At 39.9% G+C, this 24415-nt stretch overlaps 1 protein-coding gene across 2 annotated transcripts in view; it reads right to left on the bottom strand.

The window, feature by feature from the left end:
- Nucleotides 1-24415, bottom strand: part of LOC124554680 (MOB kinase activator-like 3) — a 64433-nt gene that overhangs the window by 26394 nt on the left and 13624 nt on the right. Inside the window, exons 3-5 of one of the 2 annotated variants that reach the window (XM_047128299.1) lie at nucleotides 10534-10761; nucleotides 10110-10225; nucleotides 9873-10022 (exon numbers count right to left, since the gene is read on the bottom strand). In XM_047128299.1, coding sequence (XP_046984255.1) covers nucleotides 9876-10022; nucleotides 10110-10225; nucleotides 10534-10761 — 491 coding nt within the window. In that variant the 3' untranslated portion in view covers nucleotides 9873-9875. Of the gene's footprint in view, nucleotides 1-8965; nucleotides 10023-10109; nucleotides 10226-10533; nucleotides 10762-24415 lie in introns of those variants that run through there. The other variant, XM_047128298.1, reaches the window with a different exon arrangement.

The following is a 24415-nucleotide window of genomic DNA, read 5'->3' as shown; positions in this document are numbered from 1 at the left end:
TGGGAATCACCAACTTCACAGCATCAAATTACCAAACTTTTTGAAGAAGGGAAGATAGAGGTAACTGGTGAAGAGGTCAACGAAGATGATGACCAAGAACCACTTGTACCAAGCAGTACAGATGCTATGGAAGCTATTAAAAATTTTTAGGCAGTACATTGGTAGTGCATCAGGTGGTGGTAATGCGTTTGATGCTGTATATACTGTGCAGAGACACGTAGAGCAAAGTGCTGTTAGAAAGAAACAAAAACAATCAATTATTTCAGATTTTTTTAAATAGGCAAAATTTAAATTATTTTAATTTCATATTTTGAACAATTTAAAGAGAATGACAGAGTAATGTATTGATTTTTGTTTGTTTTATTTCCTATGCATTCCTTTATTTTAACTTTGCTGCATTCTACACTTTTTTGGATCGGTCCACTGAAAAATGTGAAAAGGAGATTTTACTGTATTTTTCCTGTATATGCTTTTATGTTTCTAATACTACTGCTCATCCTAGCACAAGATTTATGAAACAGCTTCTAAGAATCCTTTGATCCCTAGCAATAGGAACCTGATATTCTGATGATGGATGATGATGATGATGATGATGATGATGATGATGATTACAAATCTATTTTCTGGTTGCTTTTATACATGGTACGCCACTATGTGGCAAAAAGCATGTGAGTACAATGTGCAGGCCAAGGCTCGGTCTGTCTCAACATTGCTTGGTACTTCCCAGAAGTATTCAGCACAGTGCAACATTTTATTTAACAATGAGGTGCAGCCTTCTTCAGTGAGCACTACTTTCTTCAGTTTAGTGGAATTGTTGTGTCGGCAATGTTTAATCTTTGTTATTCGTTCATGGTATAAAAAAAAAACTTGACAGGTTCAGTGACTGTTTGCACTATCTACTGCACAAAATGAGGCAATCTAGTTATCTACCGTCACAAGCTTTTAAAAATGAATGGGAACAACACCCATCATATAGTCAAAGCGTACCACAAATCTGCTATGGAACAACACTGCAACACCATCAGAAAGAATTTAAAGATTTAGCTGACAAAAAGAGCAAAAAATTATTATTGACACATGGGATTCATCAAGCGGCACTTTGTGCTAAATTTGTAGGCATGGAACATGTGATCAAACTGGTGTGTGAATAGCAAGTTTTCTGAAGCCTCACACATTATTCCACTGTGAACTGTAACAGTTTTCAATGGAAATAAACGGAAAGTATGGAGACACTACATATTACTGCAAAGTACATTGGTTAAGTCAAGGGGTATGCCTGCAATTATTTATCAGTTTAAAACCCAACATTGTTGTTGAATTTATGAAGGAAAAAGGAAGAGCAGAAACGAAAATTAGAACATCTGGTATGGACTGCAGATCTCGCACTGCGCAAGGAATAATTTGAGACGAAAAAGAAACGCCATCCATTTCCCTAAACCAACTCATGTTAAAGAAAATGCAAGGTTTGAAGAATACCGTATTTACTCGAATCTAAGCCGCACTTTTTTTCCGGTATTTGTAATCCAAAAAACAGCCTGCGGCTTAGAATAGAGTGCAAAGCAAGCGGAAGTTCTGAAAAATGTTGGTAGGTGACGCCACAACTAACTTCTGCCGTCGAATATATGTAGCGCTACTCAGGCATGCTTTGTAGGCACAAAGTTAAATAATGGCGCCGAAACCTCTGCGTCAGTAAATAAATTTTTAAAAAAAGATGGAAGACGAGCTTTTTTTCTCCGCCCCGAGTTTCGACCACTGCATTTTCATACATTATCCAACGAAGTAAATACAAATCCCGTATTGTTCATCTTCGAATGTAGCAGAATTTCAATATACTACGAAAATCCGACTGGCAAGACTGTTTGGGATGTTTGTCAACATGGCCAACTCTACGTTCTGAATTTTTTCTGCCTGTGAGAAGAGATTGTTGCTAATAGGAACCTGATGAAATGTGAATCACATGGAGTATTCTCTTCACCATAAGAATAATACGAATATAAACATTTTGCCATGTATTCTTTCGTGTTTGCTGCTATCTCATTTAAATCCTGACTGCCTAATAAACTACGAAAATAGAGTGAGACAACAGCAAACGCGGAAGAATATACATATCATGCCATGTTTATATTCATAGTATTCTTATGCCGAATAGTGATACAGTCAGAAATGAAGCACGACAACTGACTAGATTTTTAACTCTAAGATGACTCTCATTTCTGTGCAGAATGTAATGTACTAAAGAGGCGTCTGCAAAGATTTTAAACGGAGAAAAATTTTCGCCTAACTCTCGTTCAGAACATGTTCTATCATTTGCAGTCTATTATTTGGTTCTTGTTGATCATTATCAAAGAAAGCAGCAGTGTAAGTAACAACAAATAGCAGTCTCTTGCCATTGTTTCGCTAATAAGACGATTCCTATTTCTTTTTTTAATTGGTAGCGCGCACAAAAGCAAGGCATGCCGCGAGAGACCGTAAACACGCACTTTCAGAATGCGACAAACAATGCATGACAGTACAGTAATGCATTTTCAGCTTAGAGTGACGTAAAAATCTATAACAAAGAAAACTGCACTTATCAGATCAAAGCAAAATAAGCAATCGATTCAAACCAGACGAAGCACGTGAAAAAGGAAGGGTACCCGTATAAATATGGACGGAGCGCCTGACGCATAGCAATGGCTACCTGGTAAAACTTAACTGCTAAGCTTACGACTCGAACCAAACTACTGTAGCTGTATCGTCATTCATTCGACCTAAATTGTGTCTCATATTACAATGGACCAACTTTGTTTTGATCTGGATGTGCGGCCTAAAACTTTTCTCTCTCCTTGAATTTCGAGTCTCAAATTTCAGATGCGGCTTAGAGTCGGGAAATTTTTTTTCCTTTATTTCGAATCTCATTTTTCAGGTGCGGCTTAGATTCGAGTGCGGCTTAGATTCGAGTAAATACGGTACATTGGGGACTTGAAAGAATTAAAAGGACAGTTTTCTAAACATTTTGGGGACACTGCCAAGCTTAGGCTTTTTCCCGAGACAGTTTGCCATTTCAGATAGAAGTGGCCCTGTGCATGTGCTAATTACAATGTAATTCCCATTTTAAAAATAAATTATTTTTTGTTTAAACTGTCCAGAGGGCCTACATAGTTTTCCTCTGAAGAAGTTCCACATCTCCATTATGAGGTTGGAAACATAATAAAGTGTTAAAGACTTTTTCAATTATAGAACTACATAAGTCACCACTACATGGCAACCTGAGTGCAAAAATCTGTGACATAGTCTGCATCTGACTGTATGTTGACATTTTGTACCAGATGGAAAATTATGTATTCACTAAGGCAAAAAAAAATTAAATCATGCTGAAAATTTGTTTTGTTTGCGATCTATGATGTTGAGAAACATCAAATCGTGTTACATGCAATATGGCTGTATTGCTGTTTACATGCGGAGCTTTCGCAGTTTTCCCCTCTTTTCGTTCCTCATGCTCTGACAGCACAGTGTGGTGGTGGGAGAAGTGTGCAGCCAGGCAAGAGAGCTATGGCACATGAGCAAGAGAACTCCTTGCAATGCCAAATTCTTGCCCTTTCCTGTTTTTATAGGTATCAGATTTTAGTATTTTAATATATAAATTCTTATGGTCGCCCAATAGTACATTACGCACAATGCTGCTGTATACTTTTGGACCAGGAAACATGCAAATCACTATTTGCACATCGCTCTGGCAACATTTGCCCTTTTTACTTGATGTTCAGAGTATGCTTATCAAAATCCACATGTAAAATGTATGGTATCACCACTTTTAATACAACAGCAAATGGCATTTGGTGCAAAACAGCACTGATATTAGAAAAATCTAACTAACTAAACCTTGACATACAGGTTTTCAATCACAGTCTGAAAGCTCGCCATATGATGCAGTGTAACATGGCTGTTGCATAGCCATTTACTCTCATTCATAGTATCTACTGATCAAATGCAGCAAAACTGAGTACCTACATTTTTGCATACATGCATACTTTCACAAGTTAGATTATTGTGGGAACTGTGTGAGATACATGTAGGAAAAGCATAACACATTCAGAAATCAAACACACGAGTGATACTGTTTGGAAAAAAATGACTAACTGTTAAAGAAAAGTCATGAAAAATCACAGCAAACAGCTAAATGTTTAAAGAAAGTAGAGCAAAGAAGCATGAGGTTTGATTCTTACAAATAAAACTTCCTTCTCACTTCCACTCATAGAGATTTCATCACATAATCAGAAAACTACACGAGCACTGTACAGGGTGTCTGAAGGATTCAGGAAAGTAATAGTGGCAAGTACAATCTCTCTGTGCACAATTTCTTGGCATTTAGTAAACAAGGAGCAGTGGGTCAGTACACAATGTGCATTTGCTGTGAAGGCATTTTATAAGAATGGTGACAGTCTAACTTCTGCTCAACAAAAATTCAGATACTAAAAGTTAGGACACTGTGGCCATGTTACATCTTGCCACACTATCAAGGCATAGGTTGAGAATTTCGAGGAGACTGGTTCAGTTATAAAACAGAATCTACCCAGAGGTCAACATATTCAACATGCTCCATAAAACATTTAAGCACCCTGAGTGCCACGTCAGAAGCATCGGTATGTAAACATATGGTAGCATTAAACCTATGTCCAACTACCATCCATCCAATACTCCACAGTGATTTGAAGTTTCACTCTTACAAAATTCAAGTTTTCAGGAACTGACACAATCAGAGCACATATTCTGTGAAAAATGATGGGATTGATTAATGATAACTCCAATTTTCTCGACAATCTTTCCATATTTGGTGAGGCTTAGGTCTGTATCAGCAGAAGTAAACAAGCAGAGGTTCAGCTACTAAGCTCCAGAAAACCATTGTCAATAAAAACCAGAAACACACACACACACACACACACACACACACACACAGAGAGAGAGAGAGAGAGAGAGAGAGAGAGAGAGAGAGAGAGAGAGAGAGAGACACTCCCAGGAAAGTTTTTTTGTCATATCAATGTGAGGTGTTGATGGGGCCTTACTGCTTTGGGGATGACACACGGAATGCAACAACAGTAACATCTGAACAATTGGTGTATATGCTTGACACATTTGTAGCAGAATACTCTCCAAACTTACCCTATTTTCATAATACTTGGTTCTTGGTTTCAGCAAGATATAGTCACGTCCCATACTGCCAGAGTGTCAATGCCAGCTGGTTGGCAGCGCTTTGGTAACCTCATAATTTAACAGACTGACAACATTCACTGGTCCCCAAGAACATCAGATTTGTCAGTAGCTGCCTCAAACGCAAAGTATACACCACATGCTATACGACTAACACAGAGCTGAAGACAGGGATTAGTGAAAAAATCTCTGGTGTTTCAAAGTGCAATGCAAAATCTCCTTCCAGGAATGCATACATCTGATTGGCCATATCATATGGACCTTATTTTCAAAAACTACTTCCATTTTTTTGTGTTTCCTTGAGCCACTCTCTACATGACAAAATGTATCTTAAGTTACACAGTTGAGCATGACTAGCTAAATATTCCACAACTGCTTGTTGTACTTTCAAGTGACTGCAGATGGACGGCACGTGAAACGAAAGGGGCTGCTCACTAAATTCCGAAATACGATCTTCACCGAGGATGTAGAGTATGTGTTATTACCACCAATTTTCAAATCGTGTAATGATCATCATTCAAAAAATAAGAGAAATTAGAGCTTGTACTGAGGCATTCAGACAGTACTTTTTCCCTCACTCAATCCACGAGTGGAATGGGGGGGGGATATGACTTTGGTGTGAATTGTGCCCTCCCCACACACCACTTGGTGGCTAGCAGAGTATATATGTAGATGTAGAACTGCACCTCTAACAGCAAACCATAATAAAAGAGAGGGGTATGTTAAATAAGATACTGCAATGAGCTAAGTTGTCAACAACAACAAAAATGTATAAGCACAGATCAACACAAACTGACAACTGCCATATACACTTAGTAAAAAGAAAAATGGAAACACACATTTGGTAAGCAATGACTTGCTGATAAAGATTAATGAACAGCATCCTAACTTGCGAGACTAGAAAGTGAGCCAAACATGGAATTAGTGTGTGTGCTCGGTTAAAGTCAGTTTGTCTGATATACCAGGTCTGTCTGACTGTGATTTTTAGGTAGTCTTTCCCGATTTATCTCGACAAATGCAAGAGACATTCCCCCATATAAATCCCAGAAACACAACATGCCAACAGATGAAATATGAATACATATAGTAAAATTTTACACAAGTCACAGACAGATGCCACACGCGATTTCCCTCCTTTTGTGCACGTAATGTGTGCAGTGATAAAGTCAATCTCATTACTGACTTAAGACAAAGATTATTGCCAAATTCTGAATGGTTAATTGCCAACCAGTAGCAGAACCTGCTACAGGTGAGGCAAATACTGAAGGAAAGGAAGAATACTGGGAAGAAATTCTAAATAACTGAGAATCATGTCACAAATCATGTAATAAGAACAATAAATAGGCTGCACAATACTGGAGTAAATAATGGTGAAACTCTAACCTTTCCCAATATATTTTGTGGAGGTGATACCCCACAGCTCACAAAAGTACTATGACATTTTCTAACCTCTCCTTTCAGGATCTTTATCAAAATGCAGAATAGTCTGCACACACACACACACACACACACACACACACACACACACACACACAGAGAGAGAGAGAGAGAGAGAGAGAGAGAGAGAGAGAGAGAGAGAGAGAGAGAGACTCCCAGGAAATGACTTACGAGAGCTCCAGATGAGACATGTAAAGTATGGATTAAAAATTTTGACTCTTATTCAAAGGGGATTTTGGAATCCTTTACAAACTTTGCCATAGCTTTCATTTTCCCCCTCCCCATTTACACTGCGTAACACAACACTACGTTGCCCTATTGCTAAAGAGAGAGATTCTGTGGGTCTCAGAAGCAAATGTAAAATATATAGCACATAACTTTGTTTATGTATTTGATTTTATGAAATGCTCACAAAATTGAATTTTGATTAAAGAAGCATTTCCAGTTTAAATGCCCACAAGATTAAAGAAATATTCAAAGAACTTGAAAATAATTAGGTTTGACTGTTACAACAAATGGATTCAGTAGGAAAGTACTTTCCAATGTTCACCAACACAAGTTTTATAAGTTTTCTCTCATGCACTATTCTTTGGTTTGTCAGTAGCTTCTCCTATGGAGGACCAAACAGTATAGTACATTATTTTCGTTGCAGATTGTGAGCAAGTATGTGCCAACATGGACTTAAAAAATGATACAATGAATAAGAAAGAAGAGCTTTATAGGGAATATTTGAACATTATTATCACTGCAAAATTCAATAATCTAAAATTTGTTACAGAATGACATACTAAAGTGGAGAAAAGGAGTAAGTGTTCTGTACAAAATTCAGCTGTATTTTACATTTCTAAACACAAGATTCTCAATGTCATCACCTTAGAACATATGCCCTGTTTGAAAAATAGTCACACTACTTATGTTAGTAGATACACAAAAATTAAATGCATAACACACAACAAAATTCCAAGTTTATCTTGCCAGATCTACTAACTGGAGGGTGAGAGACCATTCAGGAGTCTAACATGTGACACCCCACCATTAACAGCAAACATTACATTCTATTTTGACTCATTGGGCAGGTAACCCTGGTCACAGGAACAAAAGAGTTTTTTTAGTGATAAAGTTTGTATTTCTAATGGACCCCTGAATTAATGTGAATCTCACCTCACCATCTGAATATCTGCAATATATCTATAGAATGAGGTATTTGATTAATACGACTCGTGATTTGGCTCCTGCTTATACAGTTTCACAGCTTTCTTTTTAAATTTTTCTACATCACATGTCACATTTAATGCCCAAAACACACACACACACACACACACACACACACACACACACACACACACACACACACACACACAATTTGGGTTTTACAGCACATTTTCGGAGGATGCCAGAAACAGCATATACAAATTCCAATAATGGATATGAGAACTCTAAGTGCTCCCAGTTTAGGCAACATATTCACAAAATTTCAACACATTCATTGGGAGTCCACCTAAACCGATAAATGGTAGTCTGCTGTGTAGGGGATTGCTCAGTAATATCTCAGTCAGTTTCATCCAAAGTTTACAGAAAAGCTGTCTCACACTTGAAGTTTATCAGTTTCAAAATTGGGGAAAGGAAATAATTTCTTTTCTAAATCCTTAAATCTTATAGCATTATGCATCATACAGTGATGGATAGCAAAAGCATGAGTTCACTCTCCTTACCGATTGAGAGATAATTGGAAGTTACAGAGCATGTCAAACTCGACAACACTAAATCTTAAAATCAGCGCACAAGAGAAAGACAAAGTAATTTCACAACACCAAACAATCTAGGTGATTTTTTGCACAAATTTAGCTATAATGACTGATGGAATTCCAAAATTAATCTTTCATTCTACATCAGCTTGTGGCTTGAGATGGAAACAAGGTACTTGCTGGCTGAAGCTTTGTTTCAGTATGATATGCTACTTAGATAGAAGAGAAATGCTCATGAGAAAAACTTAAGTTTGGGTCTTACATCAACAGCCAATTTTTTACTTCAATTAAAATAATGGTGGCTTGTTTCGGTGAGACAAGTTGTAGAACTCAGCCACAAGATAGTTTTAGGTCTTTCACGAGTGCCACAAGGCTTGATGTGTTGTGTGTCTTGTAGGTACATGCAGCACCATGTCAAGTGTGGCTGGCTGCATACTGCAATATGTTACTGACCCCCCCCCCCCCCCCCCCATCCCCGCCACTGCAATCCGTCAGTCACAAAGTTATTTTATTCCAGCTTTAGTCTATCATAAAGCATCTGATGACTGATTAGAAAACAAACTGCAATGTAAATTATGGCTTTGGTCAAGGCAACATTTGTTTTACGTTAAATTTATATTATGCTACAACAATAAAAGAGATGAATAACTTTATTACTGATTTAAATATGATAAATCTGCTTCCACTGTTGTTTACAGACTAGGGCCTCAATATCAGATGGAAACATTCTTCCTCGTTAAAACCACAAAGTTATGGAAAACTCATTTTGGTTCACAAACTACTAAATTTCATATGCTTTGTTATTGCATGCTCAGTGCACTAATTATCAGTAGGAAACTGTATTTGGATTTACTTCAGGACCAATCTTATCCTATGTTCATATCAAAATGACATATTCACCTCTATTTTGGAGTGTAGCTAAACCTAGATCATGGCCAGTTTCACAGTGGCTGGAACAGTGGTCTCCTCCATTTCTACACCTCTAACCTTGAGTATCATGCTTTGCTGCACTCAAGATACAAATGATGATGATGGATAAGTTTGACATAATCAATTATAAAACAGATGTTGATTAACTGGCTACATGTTCTGGCTACATGTTCAGTCTTAGGATTTTCTTTTCATCTGGGATTCACACACAGAAGAAAAATCAGTACACAGGAACTATAAAGACAAGTGAAAGAAGATATTCATCCTAAACATGTGCAGCATTTAGCAAGAACATTATATTTACTTTTCACTTCTCTCTCATATTTCAAATATAATTTTTTAGAAATAAGTGAGTCATTAAAAAAAAAAAAAGGTTTTACAACATATTTTCATCCAAAGAAGATCCAATACCTAATCCATGTCTTAATTGTACACTTACCCCTTTTGCCAACATATTTCTGACATCCTCTTAATACACCGAACATGTATTGTACACAGCCATGTTAAAGATAATAAAAACAAAAACTTGCTACACTCATAGTAAAAGAAGAAATAACATTTGAAGAAACTAACTGGTCAGCTAGAGGTAGTCTGAGATTCCACATGATCCCGGCAAATATGAGCAGTCATTTCTTTCAGAGGTTCAAGCTCTTTGCTACTGACAAGATCAAATTCTTTCACAAAATAGTAAAAATGCTTGTAGCAGGTATTGACATGAGGTTCCTGGAAAATAAAATTCAGAATTTATCAGACTTAAGTTAAACATTTTGTTCAGATCAGAATTTACATATAAATATGAAATATACCTACCGCTCCAATAGCCACAATTCTATCAAAATGGTGAATATAAACATGTACAAAGACTCTGAAAAGACGGGTCAGAATTTTTCGGCACAAGGGGATAAATGTCTTTGGAAAAGGTACATCTGAAATAAAAAATATACATCTGCACTTATTCTGTTCTGTAATTCTTTACAACACAACACAATACAATACATGGACATATACAAATATTTAACTTAACCGCATAGGTAATTTATCTAGTCCATTCCCAATTCAGTGGCATGTTGTCTTTTATAATTTGTAACACATTTAAATACTCTGACAATCTAAGTACTTAGTGCAACTGTTAATCAATAATTCATATTTACACTTCAGTCACTATGACTAATTTCCCTACAAATACAGCAACTTTGTTTTAATTTGAGGTTATTTAGAGAATGTCAATAATTACCTGTTGAAACAGGAAATAAAGTTTCATTGTTTATCTGTGACTCTACCCAGTCCATAAGGAGGCTAACATATTGTGGTGCAGGAAGAGGAGTTGGTTTCTTGTACTTTACACCATCTGCCCATAAATATTCAAATTTTGGTCCTCCTGACATAGTTGGACAGCTTTCTGGAGTGCAATACTCAGACACCGTACCATAAATTAAGTTGATACGATTGAAAAAATCAACAACTGAAACAAACAGAATAATTGAGACAGAGCGCGCGCGCGCACACGCACACACACACACACACACACACACACACACACACACACACACACACACACACACACACACACACACACCAATATATGTATAATAATGTTCTCTCCAAAATACAATGTGTGCTCCAAAAGTATTAAACCACTACCTTTCCCGTGTAAAACTATGAAGCCCTGAAAACTTTATCCAATGGAGATATGGTGTGGGAACATTCATGTACAGTTGTGAATTTTTTCCCCTCCAGGAGAAAGTGTCAATTGCTACCAGTCCAACTGAGAATGAGAACATACAGTGAGCAGTCCTTTGATCCCAGTACGTTGACAGAGAAAAACTAAGCAGTGATACTGCATCAAGTTTTCCCAAAAGCTTGGACAACACTCAAGCGGAAAATATTCACAATATTCAAAAGGCTTTCGAGGATGACACTATGAGCAACTCACAGATAAAGGAGTGGTACAATCACCACTTCAAATATGGTGACACATCAGTGAACAGCAAACCACATTCAGGAAGACCTTCAACAAGCCAAAATGACAATGTCATTTAGCAAGGGCTGACTTTAGTCATGGAAGACAATAGTATCACAGTATAAAAGCTTTTGAGCAAGATAGGGGTAAGCATTGGATAAGAACTTTCAATTTTGACTGGAGATTTGTGCACGAGAAGTGTGTCAGTGAAATTTGTACCAAAAATTGCTGCCAATGGGGCAGAAGGAACACCATTTGGAACTTGCACAGGACATTCTGGAAAATATACACAGTATCCCCAACTTTCTGAACAATAAGACTGCATGGATGAGACATAGGTTTATGGATACGACTCAGAAACCAAAATGAAGTCATCACAGTGACAACATATAACATAATCAAGGCCAAAACAAGCATGCCAGGTCCAGTCACATTGATTGTTTTCTTCAATTTTTATGGGATGGTGCATCACAATTATGAATCAAAAGGCCAACACTACCAGGAGGTCCTTCCTCACTTTTGTGATGCCATGCAGCATGAATGACTCAGCAGCTCTGTCATGGTAAAGGACCCATACACTGAGCACATCTCATTCAGACTTTTCTCAGCAAACACAACATTTCAGTAGTTAGTCGGGCTTTCTACACTTCCAACATGTCCCTATAAGACTTTTCACTATTTCTCAAGCAGAAAATTTGCCTGAAAGGAAAGCAATTTACGTCAACATGCAGAATGTGATGACCCAGCTGACCAACATTCCTTAAGGCAAGATCCATAAGTACTTCAAACAATGGCAAGAGCACTGGGAGAACTCTGCGCATTACCCAGGAGAATACTTTGAAGGTGATTACAATTCTGTACCAAGTCAATAAATGTATTTCTGACAATCGAAGGTTTGATACTTTTTGAACACACTTCGTAGAAGCATAACAAATCATTATATAATGGTAAACACTATTGAGGCACATAAAGGAACTCTCATGACACACATCAGTAAAAGTTCCATAACCTGTAACTAGCAAGTATTACTCTGAAGTCACAGTGTGGTTCCACTGCATTTCCTCCTCCTGAGTGCCTAATGGTACATGTCCCTGACAACAGATGTGATGGTGGTGCTGGTTGTGAGTGGGAGTCAATGGCATTCAACAGAGTAGTTATTAGTGTCATTACTAAGATGGACAATACGCCACAAAAATGTGGCTAACTGATCCCTTTCAAAATAAATCTATTAGTCACATTCAAGTACCCTAGCTAACAATTTTGGACGGTCAGGCAGCACAAAATCTTAAAATACATACCAGATTCACCTCTTCAGCTAAAATAGAGATTATATCAACTGCTACAACGTTTGATGCCTTCTAACCATGACAGAAAACATTCCCTTTATATTGTCTACATTAGACTGTGATTTGGAAACAATGATTGTTTACGGAATAAAAGACAAATTAAAAAAGTTATTTGTGTTAGCTACTTATTTTCTTTTGTAGCACATTTTGAGGATGTTCCAGTGTAATGACAAGCGCCGGCACGAAGATGAAGAATGCAAGAGCAGAGAAGGCCGAGAGATGGTGTCAGCCAGTAGTATACTGACTAGGAACACACCACGACAGCAGCGGCCTCTATCTGACTAGAATATAAGTGCTGCTCCTGCCAGCATCTACCAGACAGTAGAAGACAGGCACTAGCAGACCTGGACTAGGAACCATGCATTAGTAAAAGAGGCACTAGAACAGCCGTAACTTGTGATCCCTATGAACTTGTGCGAATTACTTGTATGGACATTGTATACAGCGAAGGACATTGATTACGTGCATGTTGCCAATTGCTTGTGACCCAAAGTTAAGTTTTGTCAATCTACCTTATTATAACAAAAACCATTAATGTGATTTGCTCGAATTATTGTATAGCTAACCAAGAAAGCAGCATCCTTTAGGCACCCTATAAGAGACGAGTGGGCAGGACACCACAGAGGGCTTACACTCTTATCTTTAGGTGGATCAGTGGCTTACATTGGAATTTCTTGTCCTGTATGTAGCCAGTTGTTTGTTTTAACCAACATTTCCCTACAAGTAAGTTGTGTGTTAGTTGCCACAACATGGCAGAAATGGGACACACATTTCATCTATTCCGCAAACCTAATGGCTGAGGACATTTCAGGATATTAAATAGCACAAAGCTTGGGCATCCTTAACCATAACATACGTACCTATACTGAAAAATTCTGTTGCCGGAAGCACTGGAACTCTTGAAAAATATCTAAATACATTAGCAACGTTTGTATCCTTGATCAAAGCTGTATGTAATACTTTTCTCCTCTATATACACATTTATATTCTTATGCAGTGTTTTCTTTAATAGTCTTGATTTAGAAAAATGGAAAGAAACAAATAGCAACTCAAAATCTCACTTCACTTTATTCATTATATGAAGTTCAGTCACATTGCTTTTTCTTCACATAGTAACTTCTGAATAGAAAAATCAATATCTGTTCTGTTTTCTATTTTTATTGGTTTCTGCCACACACTGTGCCAGATATCTCTCTGCTCTCCTTATATGTAAAGGTCATAATCTCAGTATCATACTTATCATTTGTGTATTCTGTCCATCCTTTGAACTTGGCGCAAAGACTTTTTCATGACTAAAATTTGTTCGTCGTCCTACCCTTTTGTTGCACTGGGTAATCCTAATTTGGTATTTTAATTTCTCATCTCAGTTTTGTCAACTACCAGGTCTGAAGCAAGGACAAAACTGGGAAAAAAATTTAAAAAAAGGCTGTAGCCTTTTCCTCCACACAAATCATCAAGCAATTTCTTCCATCATTTCACAATGTCAAATCTCTAAACCTTATAAACAGAAGCATTCCAGACAGTCTCGAATGACTCCAACAATATAAGGAGGACGAGCAAAAATCATGCACATTGTCACATATTGAACTACAAATGCAAAACTGTTTCTCTCTCCCCCCCCCCCCCCCCCCCAAAAAAAAAAAAAAATTACTAGGCCAAGAGAGTGCAACAACTGAACTTCATATATTGGAGAAAAGTGGCATCAGATTCTCAGTGTTTTAGCACACCTTTAGAACCAAGGAAGAAATAACAACAAAATGGCATAATAACTGGAGCATGTTGTTGTTCTCTATGCCACAGATTCTCTTGCAAGGGAGATGACATTATGGGATAGCCTATACAACCAAATGTGATCAGTAACAGCTTTTACCTCTCAACCCCCTCTTTCAGTATTTGTATCATTCATCATGGCGAGATAGCAAGCTAAAAGAAAATTAAGAAATAAATGTGTTGATTTGTATACTTTTTAGTTTTTTTTTTTTTTTTTAACACATTGACTGCCACGTGAATTAAATATAACTCACAGGAAGTGTTCTCTTTGGGCCACGTGAAGTAAATACAACTCGCGGACATTTTTCCATTTAAAGCTCCGTGGTGCAGTTGGAACTCACAGGAGCATGCTGTGACTTGGTGTTATAGTAGGTTATGGCCCCAGTAACAAATCAAGTTCATGGCCTACGGTTTTCTAGAGCTCAAGAGTAGTTATTGACATTTGAATTTGTGAGTCGTATATAACTCACGTGGCTAAGTCGTACTGGACTTTTCTTCTTTTTATTATTTATTCGTTATTTAGTTTGACATATTACTTACACAGCAGATTGCAAATTACATACAATTTTATTTACATTCTTCAACTCTAATTGCGGCAACAATAAAACTGAAAAATTTGGGTCATTCCACTTTGTTTCTCTAACACCTTTATGCACTGTACTTTATGAAAAAACACTTTGCAAAAATATGAGTCACAATTCTTACATTTCCATGCAGTTTGTTTGCATTTCTTGACAGCTTGCTTTCATGCAAATCCATTTTTCATTTTTTCGTAGCACACTGTACAGCTACATCTGGCTGCTCCCCTGTTCACAAGTGCACAATCTGCAGGTAACACTGTGGCTTTGGTGAGAGGTGGTGTTGTTGTTGATGATGATGTATCGGTAAATCACATGAGCATTTACTAGTGCTGACCCTGTCAGCAATTCAATTGCAAGCTTCCTGTATCATTTCACACCCCACCTTAGACAATGTGAGTACGACTACATTTGGTCAGAAAGATCTATAAAAGACTTTGATGGACTATAGTCAATTATCATTGTTAGCTTCTTATTTTTCCCCTTCCTGGTTTGAACTTCTTCTTCTTCTTCTCCTCCTCCTCCATGAACAGTGCTCAGCATCAGAACATCCCTATTATCTTTCCATTTCAGTACTACTACATCTGTGGTACTTCCCTCTGCTTTGTGTTCCCCCTTCTTCAGTTCTGCCTGCACAACATCTTGAGGATTAAGTTTTCTGTTTGATCTTACAGTACCAACTAAATGTGTTGATTGTTCAAGAAGCTGGTGTGCTAGATGAACACTTGTGTAAAAATGGTCTTTATATAAGATTCTCCTCCCATTAGTAATCCTCTCATACGGCTCATAACAACAGAAGTGCAAGAGAAACACCAGGATTTGCATGCTTCCCACAGTAAACTTTCATATTCCAGGTGTAGCCACCCTTTAGATAAAGTTTAAACAATTTAATTCTGAATTTATGGTGCTTATTCTTTATATACTGAATGAAACTCAGTCTTCCTCGAAATGGCGGAAGTGTTTCATCAATGTAAACGTCTTTCTCTGGCACAACTACACTTTGAAATCTCTGCAGTAATTTATCAATAAGAGGTTGAACTTTGAATAAAGGGTTTCCCAATTGGCACTGGTTGTTATCGGGAAAATGCCATATACGTAAAAGCAGTTCAAAACAATTTTGTGTCATAACATTTTTTACGTTGTTATGATAGAGCATATTTCTTGACCAATAATTTGGAATCCTTAGCTTTACATTTAGTGACATCCTTAACAAAAATCCTAAAAATTGCTCAATTTCAGTTTTGCTGACATCAGTCCACGCTTTCAGTCATGAATTAACAGTTACTGAATGGCTTTCTAAGACTTGTTTTGCGTACAAACTAGTTTGTTGAGTCACATATTCTAAAATTACATCAGTTACAAAATATTTGAAGAAATCGTATGGCGTCTTGCCTTTGAGAGTTAGTGCAACAGAAGCATTTACACCAGAACTGGAATTAATAAATGTAAAGTTATTCATATTTTTACCCATAAGTCGCCCCCAGATAACCTCATTAGAATTTGTTCTAAGTGTGTCATCTTCATCTTCATCACTTTCTGATATTACACTTACTTCAATTGACCCTGAATCAACTGCAGTAGTTATGGCACCAACATGGTTAGATGTGCTTTGTTGCCTGGCTTTTACAGCTGTGAAGTCTGGTTCTTTGACTGAATGTGGACTTAAAACTCTTCTTCCTATCTTCACTGATGTGAGTCCATCATCAGACCTTCCGGTTTCGCTTCCGGTCTCCTCTGGTAAAAATTTGTCTGAGCTATCACCAAATAAAGACACAGATCTTCATCACTTATGTCCATAACTTCATCTAAAAGCTGCTGTACATGCCTTTGTTCATCTTCATAACTTCTATGAGAAATTTTCTTCTGCCACAGTATCACATTGTTATGGAGCAAACAACACTGAATAAAGACTGTAGCAACAATAAAGAAACTGTATACAAATAATGCTGTGGAATGAAAAACTGACAGGAGTACAAACCTAAAATTATTAGCGACATAGCAAATGACACACCTGGTACCTTTACACTGGGGCCATGTGAATCATATGCAACTCTCACAAAAATTTTAAAAAGTTACTAAAATGCCATATTTTCACTTCATTTGCACTTAACAAGTTTACTTGGAGCAAACTAAAACACGATATTGAAAAAAAGTAAATGGCCCAAGGGGTCGGTAACCCAACTATACCATGGCAGTCAATGTGTTCAAATAAACTGGTAAAAAGAATCACAAACCAAAATGTGGAAACTGATTTATGTCTCAGTTACACAAAATAGATGTAATATGAAAGTGTGAGCACTGAAATTACACAGAAACACAAAACCTTTTGTTGTATATACATTTCATAAGTACTGTCTGATTGGTTGGTTGGTTGGCTGGCTTAAAAGAGAGGGGGGAAGGGACCAAACTGCGAGGTTGTCGGTCCCTTGTTCCTAATAAAACAATGCCACAAGTGTTACAATAAAACAGATGAGACATATAAAAAAACAGAAAGAAAGGAAAAACCACAAGAACGAAGGAAAGGCAAGGAACCCCAAAAGGAACAAAAGAGGACAAGAAAACAGAGATGCTAGAAACGGAAGAGAGTAAAACAAGAAAGCAGACTACAGTGGCTGGCTGACCACAAGAATAAAAAGGAAAAGCCAGCCACTCTGCAATACATTAAAACCTCCACCCTAAAAGAACTAGGGTGGAGGACACAAAGGGACAAAGGACATGCGCTAAAACTTAGGTCAAATGATAAAACCCACCCTCATGAATAAAACGTAAAACTAAATCAGCCAATGAGGCGCTGTCAGATAAAATTAGCGGCAATGAGTCCGGTAACCCAAGATTTCGTCACTGGGCAGTCAAAGTGAGAAAGTGCACCAGAATATGGGCCACTGTCAACCGGGCACCACACCGACACTGAGGCGGGTCTTCATGGCGCAAGAGGTAACCGTGGGTCACCCAAGCATGGCCAATGCAGAGCCAGCAGAGGATAACTGATTCCCTGCGAGAGGCCCACATATAAGACTTCCACACATTCATAGACTCCTTAATGACACACACTTTGTTGTGCATATTGTTATGCCATTCCGTCTCCCAAAGGCGAAAAACCCTGCAGCGAATGTCAAAACGCAGGTCAGGTTCAGAGATGCCCATCTCCAAAAGCGGTTTCCACGTAGCCTGTTTGGCCAGACTGGCAGCAAGTTCGTTGCCTGGGATGCCGACGTGTCCTGGGGTCTATACAAACACCACTGAATGACGCGACTGGTCCAGGGCATAGACGCACTCCTGGATGGACGCCACCAAAGGATGGCAAGGGTAGCACTGGTCAATAGCTTGTAGGCTGCTCAAGGAATCAGTACACACAACAAACGATTCCTCGGGGCATGTACGGATGTGCTATGGGGGATGGATGTACTATGGGGGACACCAACTTGGACATGGGAAGTGTGAAGCGACAGGAAATTCTAGATGAAAATCGGGAGTGAGCCTCTGAGGCCCCATTTGTATAATGTGAAAAGGATTTGATGTCAGCATGTCATGTCACATGCTTTACGTAAGTCAAAAAAGACGGCAACAGGTATTGGCGTCTGGAAAAGGATGACTGAATGGCAGACTTGAGGGGGACAAGATTACCAGTGGTAGAGCAACCCTGGCGGAAGCCGCCCTGACATGGAGCCAATAGGCCACGTGACTCTAGGACCCAACCCAACCGCCGACACACCACACATTCCAGCAGCATACAAAGAATGTTGGTGAAGTTGATGGGCTGATAGCTTGGCTTTTACAGGGTTCGAGCACCGGAATGATGGTGCTCTCCCGCCATTGCTATGGAAAAATGCCATCGCACCAAATCCAGTTGAAGATGAAGAGATGTCCCTTGTAGTCAGATGAGACATGTTTAATCATCTGATTGTGGATTCGATCTGGTTCAGGAGCTGAGTTGGGGCAATGTGCAAGGGCACTCAGGAGCTCGCACTCTGTAAATGGGGCATTATAGGATTCACTTTGGCATGTAGTAAATGAGAGGAATTTCCCTTCCAGCTGCCGTTTGAGAGTGCGAAAGGCTGGGGATAATTCTCTGACGCACAGACTCGAGAATAGTGCTCAGCAATCACGTTTGCATTGGTAGATAACACGCCATTTATGTTAACACCAGGAACACCTGTTGGGGTCTGGCACCCGAAAACATGTTTCATCTCTGCCTAGACTTGGGAAGGTGACATATGGCACCCAGTGGTTGAGACATATCTCTCCCAACACTCCTACTTCCGTCGTTTGATAAGTTGCTGAACGCGAGCACGGAGCTGTTTAAAGGCTATGATGTGCTCCAGGCAAGGGTGCCACCTATGCCACTGTAGAGCTCGCTGGTGCTCCTTAATTGCTTCAGTACCTTCCGGTGACAACCAAGGGACTGTCTTTCACCGGGGCCACCCTAAAGAACGAGGGATCGCGTTTTCTGCCACAGAAAAGATTGTTGTTTTCAGCTGCTCAACCATCACATATGTGTTCCCATGTCGGTGAGATTCAATGGTGACAAGCAGAGGTGAAAGTTTCCCAGTCCACCTTGTTTAAAGCCCATGTGGGCAGGCGTCCGTGGAATTGATGCCAGGGCAGTGACAGGAAGATGGGGAAGTGGTTATGACAACACAGATCGTCATGTGCTCTCCAGTGTACAGATGGGAGAAGTCCTGGGGTGCATATTGATAAATCACTGGCCGAGTAACTATCATGAGCCACACTGAAATGTGTGGCAGCCCCAGTATTTAAGAGGCAGAGGTTGAACTGAGACAGTAAAGTTTCGACATCTCTGCCTCGGCCAGTAAGCACAGTGCTACCCCACAAGGGGTTATGGGTGTTAAAATCTACCAAAAGTAGGAAAAGTTTAGGGAGCTGATCAATCAGTGCAGCTAATACATTCAGGGATACTACACCATATGGAGAAAGATTTACACTGCAGACAGTTATTTCCTGTGCCGTCCTTATTCCGACAGCCACAGCTTCAAGTGGGGTTTGAAGGGGCAAATTTTCACTACAGACTGAATTTAGGACATAAACGCAAATGCCACCTGACACTCAATTATAGTCGCTACGGTTCCTGTAATATCCCTTATAGCCGGGCAGGGGTACGCATTGCTGGGAACCAGGTTTCCTGGAGGGCAATGCAGACAGCAGGTGTAAAGCGTAACAGTTGCTGTAGCTCAGCCAGGTGCTGGAAAACACCGCCGCTATTCCACTGGAGGATGATGTCATCGTGAGACTGGGAAGGCATGGAACATTCAATGAGGCAGTTTACGCCTCTGGGTCACCTGCTGGCACCGACTTTTTGACTGAGCAGTCTATATCCATTTTGTCTGAGGGTCCGGCGAGATCTAGGGCCTCAGCGGACACCAGAATCTCCACCTCATCCACAGACACAGAGCTTGGAGGTAGCGGTGGTGTGGGTGCCACCGCAATTCCCTTGGTGTTAGGGACCTTCTTTTTGGATTTCTCTCACTGTTCCTTGGGTTTCCCTGGCTGGGAGGAATTCACTGATTCTGTCTCCAGGACTGAGGATGAGCGTGAAGCCCTGCAACCAGCTGCTTTTGGGCTCTTCAGCCACTGGCAGGTGTCATCTTTCCCATTAGTAGAAATCTGGGAAGGGAGTGACCCAAGGGACCCCTTCCCAGCAAGAGCAGCCGAAGAAGTTGTACGCTTCTCCGGCTTAGAATGGGGGACGGATGTCCCCGATGGTTGGGAGGGTGTTGCTCCTGAAGCAGGTGGTGCAGGAGCAACAGGGTGGGAAGTGTCCCCAACCATCAAGGGGGCAGGTGTAGTCTTCTGGCTCTGGGAGGTGACTGGGGTTGGCGGGGCTGATGGGGCTAGAACAGTTGTAGAGGCGGCATAAGACGATGTCATGCATACAGGATGTAGGCGTTCAAATTTCCTCTTAGCGTCAGTGTAGGTCAGTTGGTCCAGGGTATTGTACTCCATGATTTTCCTTTCTTTCTGGAGAATCCTGCAGTCTGGCAAGAAAGGAGAATGGTGCTCTCCACAGTTGACACAGATGGGAGGCTGGGCACATGGAGTATTGGGATGTGATGGGCGTCCGCAATCTCGACATGTGGGAAGACATATGACCAAACTTCCAACATTTAAAGCACCACATTGGAGGAGAGATATAGGGTTTTACATCACAGCGGTAGACCATCACCTTGACCTTCTCGGGTAATGTATCACCCTCAAAGGCCAAGATGAAGGCACCTGTGGAAATGTGATTATCCCTCCAACCCTGGTGGACATGCCGAACGAAATGTACACCTCGTCATTCTAAATTGGCGCACACCTCATTGTTGAACTGCAAATGAAGGTCCCTGTGAAATATGATACCCTGGACCTTATTTAAGCTCTTCTGGGGCATGATGGTTACAGAAATATCCCTCAGCTTGTCACAAGGGAGTAAAGCCTGTGACTTGGCAGAGGATGCTGTTTTGATCAAGACTGACCCATATCTTATTTTGCACAAGCCCTCCACCTATTCAAACTTGTCCTCTAAATGCTCAACAAAAAACTGAGGCTTCATCGTCTTGAAAGATGCCCCATCAGCTCTCTAACATACAAGGTACCGGGGCGAATAAAAGCTGCTGCCATCCTTAGCCTGATGTTCCTCCCATGGTGTAGCAAAGAGGGGAGCGATTTGGGGTCGTACTTCTGTGCATTGAATTGAGCCCATGAACGCTTAGAGACTGCTGGTGTTTGACCACCAGCAAGAGATTATGTACTATGCTTCATCGCGTGTCATCCACCCTGATGCCACCCACTCCGACCAGGCGCCCTCCTCACAGGTGCCACCCAGCCTCAGAAAGGGCCACCTGGCACGATGGCCATTGCCAGGAGTCTTGATGCCCAAGGGAGACAGGCATCTACTCCTTGGCATACGTGGGGAGTTAACAGTACAGGCATCAGCAGAGTGATCTCTGTGTGGTCAGGTGGCTACAACCAACAGGGTACATGGCAGCCCCACTACAACGGACTGGCTACCGTGCTGAGTATCAGGTGCACCCAAGCAAACAAGTTGATTGTCATCGTCAGCGCATAAAACGATAGTGCACAATTGATGGAAAAATACGCACCCGGGAGGGTGACCTTGCCCAACAGTTGAAGAATGAGCAGAAGTGCAGATCCACGTCAACAAATTATGTGATAGGTCTCAGCGCATGATGGACACGATGCACCATGTAAGGTGCCCTTCCCCAATTGGCTCGCTCTTCGGGAAAATTTTGAAAAATGGAGATCAAACCCTACAGGGGACCATCACAAAGGCCGAAACTTGTGGGACTCCTTTTAGTTGCCTCTTACAACAGGCAGGAGTACCTCGGGCCTATTCTGACTCCCGGACCCGCAGCGAAGTACTGTCTAACTGTGTGTGTGTGTGTGTGTGTGTGTGTGTGTGTGTGTGTGTGTGTGTGTGTGTGTGAGGGGGGGAGGGGGGTCAACTTTGACACTTCAAAGAAAGGATTAGTGAACATAATCCATCGTGTCTGTGCCCCCTTTGTGTAATACCACTGGCATTTTTTATTTCCTTTCATGCTAGAAATCTCTTCCACATATATTATACATTTCAACATTGCCTCATAAAAAATAGAGTATGGTCTGGTGATCTAGCTTGTCATGGAACAAAGTATCAATAATTAATATGTTTTGAAGAAAAGAAGTTGTTCAAATGACATACAGTGTTGAGATGACAAATACTCCACACCAGATCCAGATATTAACGCTGCATTTCATGTTGATGCCGTATGTGCACGATGTGAGGCTTTACTTCTGCCCACTGATGCCTGTATATAAGATACTGATCACTTTTTTTGCATTAATAAAAATGGCACACTATAACACAAACACTACTGAATTTGAAACAACCAGAACAGACAACAATATTTCATTGTGTTTTGGATAAACACTGATTAACACGACTATTTTCACTGAGGCTACTGGTTGTTGGGTTTACTAACATTAGTGTATTGTCTGTACTCCCAGTCACTCATTTTCCCAGCCACGTGACATTTTTCATTGCAGCCTTGTGATGTTGGATAACATCATGTAGGAGAATATGAATTCGCACCAGGCAGTCCAGAATACAAACACCATCTGCCACTCCATTTCTTAGACCTTTTCTCTCTTTGGCAAGGTGATGCAATAGATAAAAGAACAAAATCTTTCCTCAAATCGACAGATACTATAGTGCATCTTTTACTTTCTGAATCGTTCAGTCTGCTGGAACCTTCCTCTATTTATTACCGAGTTCCAAGAAAATTGGATGACTATGGAAAGATTGTAACTCTACACCACGTATAGTGAATTTTTATGGCACTTTAGTTTTAATAACAATGAAGAAATATTGTAAAGCACAATACTGTCATTCATTACAATAACAATGTTCTTTTAAAATTCCAGTAAGTGAAAACAAAATCTAGTCCAGCATGTACGATTTTATGTATCCAGTCACGATTAATACCACACAAGGTCTCATAAGCAGTGATGATGTTTGCTATTTCAGTAGGACTAAACAGTGTCATTACAGTTCCTCCTTTTCAAACAAATGCAGTAAAAATTGTAATTGAAATCAGAAAACGTAATGGTCTGTTTCACAGTCTCTGACCCTGTACTTGTGGCTAAACTCTGTTGTATTATTTAAATGAGGCAGTTTAAAGAGAGGAACCTTTGGTACTTTCTAACATGGCAATTTTTAGGGGGAGGAGCTAAAAAAAGAAAAATACTGTGGGAGTGGGGAGGGGGACAGTATGGAAGTGGCTCCAGCTGGATGCCCCTGGGGCTAGTGCCACTGGCAAGAGGTGAGCCCTTAGTGCCTATCCAACACTGAACACCAATGTAACAACATGCATAGTAAAATGGATCTCAATAGGATTGACATTGTTTTATCTAAAACATTGTGATAAATTAGTATTTGTTAGAGCTACAAGAATTATTAGCTTAATAAATTAAGAACGTGGTTCACATGTCGAAAAGGGGACAAATTTAACTACAGACTACCTAAGACCTGTGATGCAGCAAGTGGCATTTCATCCAATTCCAAAACCCTGAAACAAACATGAAACTATAAAAGGTGTTACATTGTTTTTTTTTTTAGTACCTGCTTTACTTCGTAAAATGTACTATTTATTCTGAACCTATCATCATTGTTGTGATTTTCGGGGAAAGGGGGGGGGGGGGTGGTGGGGGGGGTGAGGAAGAGGAAGTGCCAAAGTTTAGTTCTCATCTTCGATTGGCAAGATATGCGAGGGAAAAATTACGGTCTGTATGCCCCTGTAAAAGCCATCCCTTACCTTGAGTTTACAGTTATTACATGGAGCACAAATTAGTGGCAACATTAGAATCATTCTGCAGTCAGCCACAAATGCCAGTTTTCTACTTTCTTAATAGAGTTTCGCGAAAAGAATGTTGACTTTTCACCAGGGATTCATTCCCATTTCAGCT

This window comes from Schistocerca americana, chromosome X (genome assembly GCF_021461395.2).
Source record: "Schistocerca americana isolate TAMUIC-IGC-003095 chromosome X, iqSchAmer2.1, whole genome shotgun sequence".
NCBI lineage: Eukaryota > Metazoa > Arthropoda > Insecta > Orthoptera > Acrididae > Schistocerca > Schistocerca americana.
The sequence above is the reverse complement of the archived record's forward strand: the minus strand, read 5'-3'. Positions and strand labels throughout refer to the sequence as shown.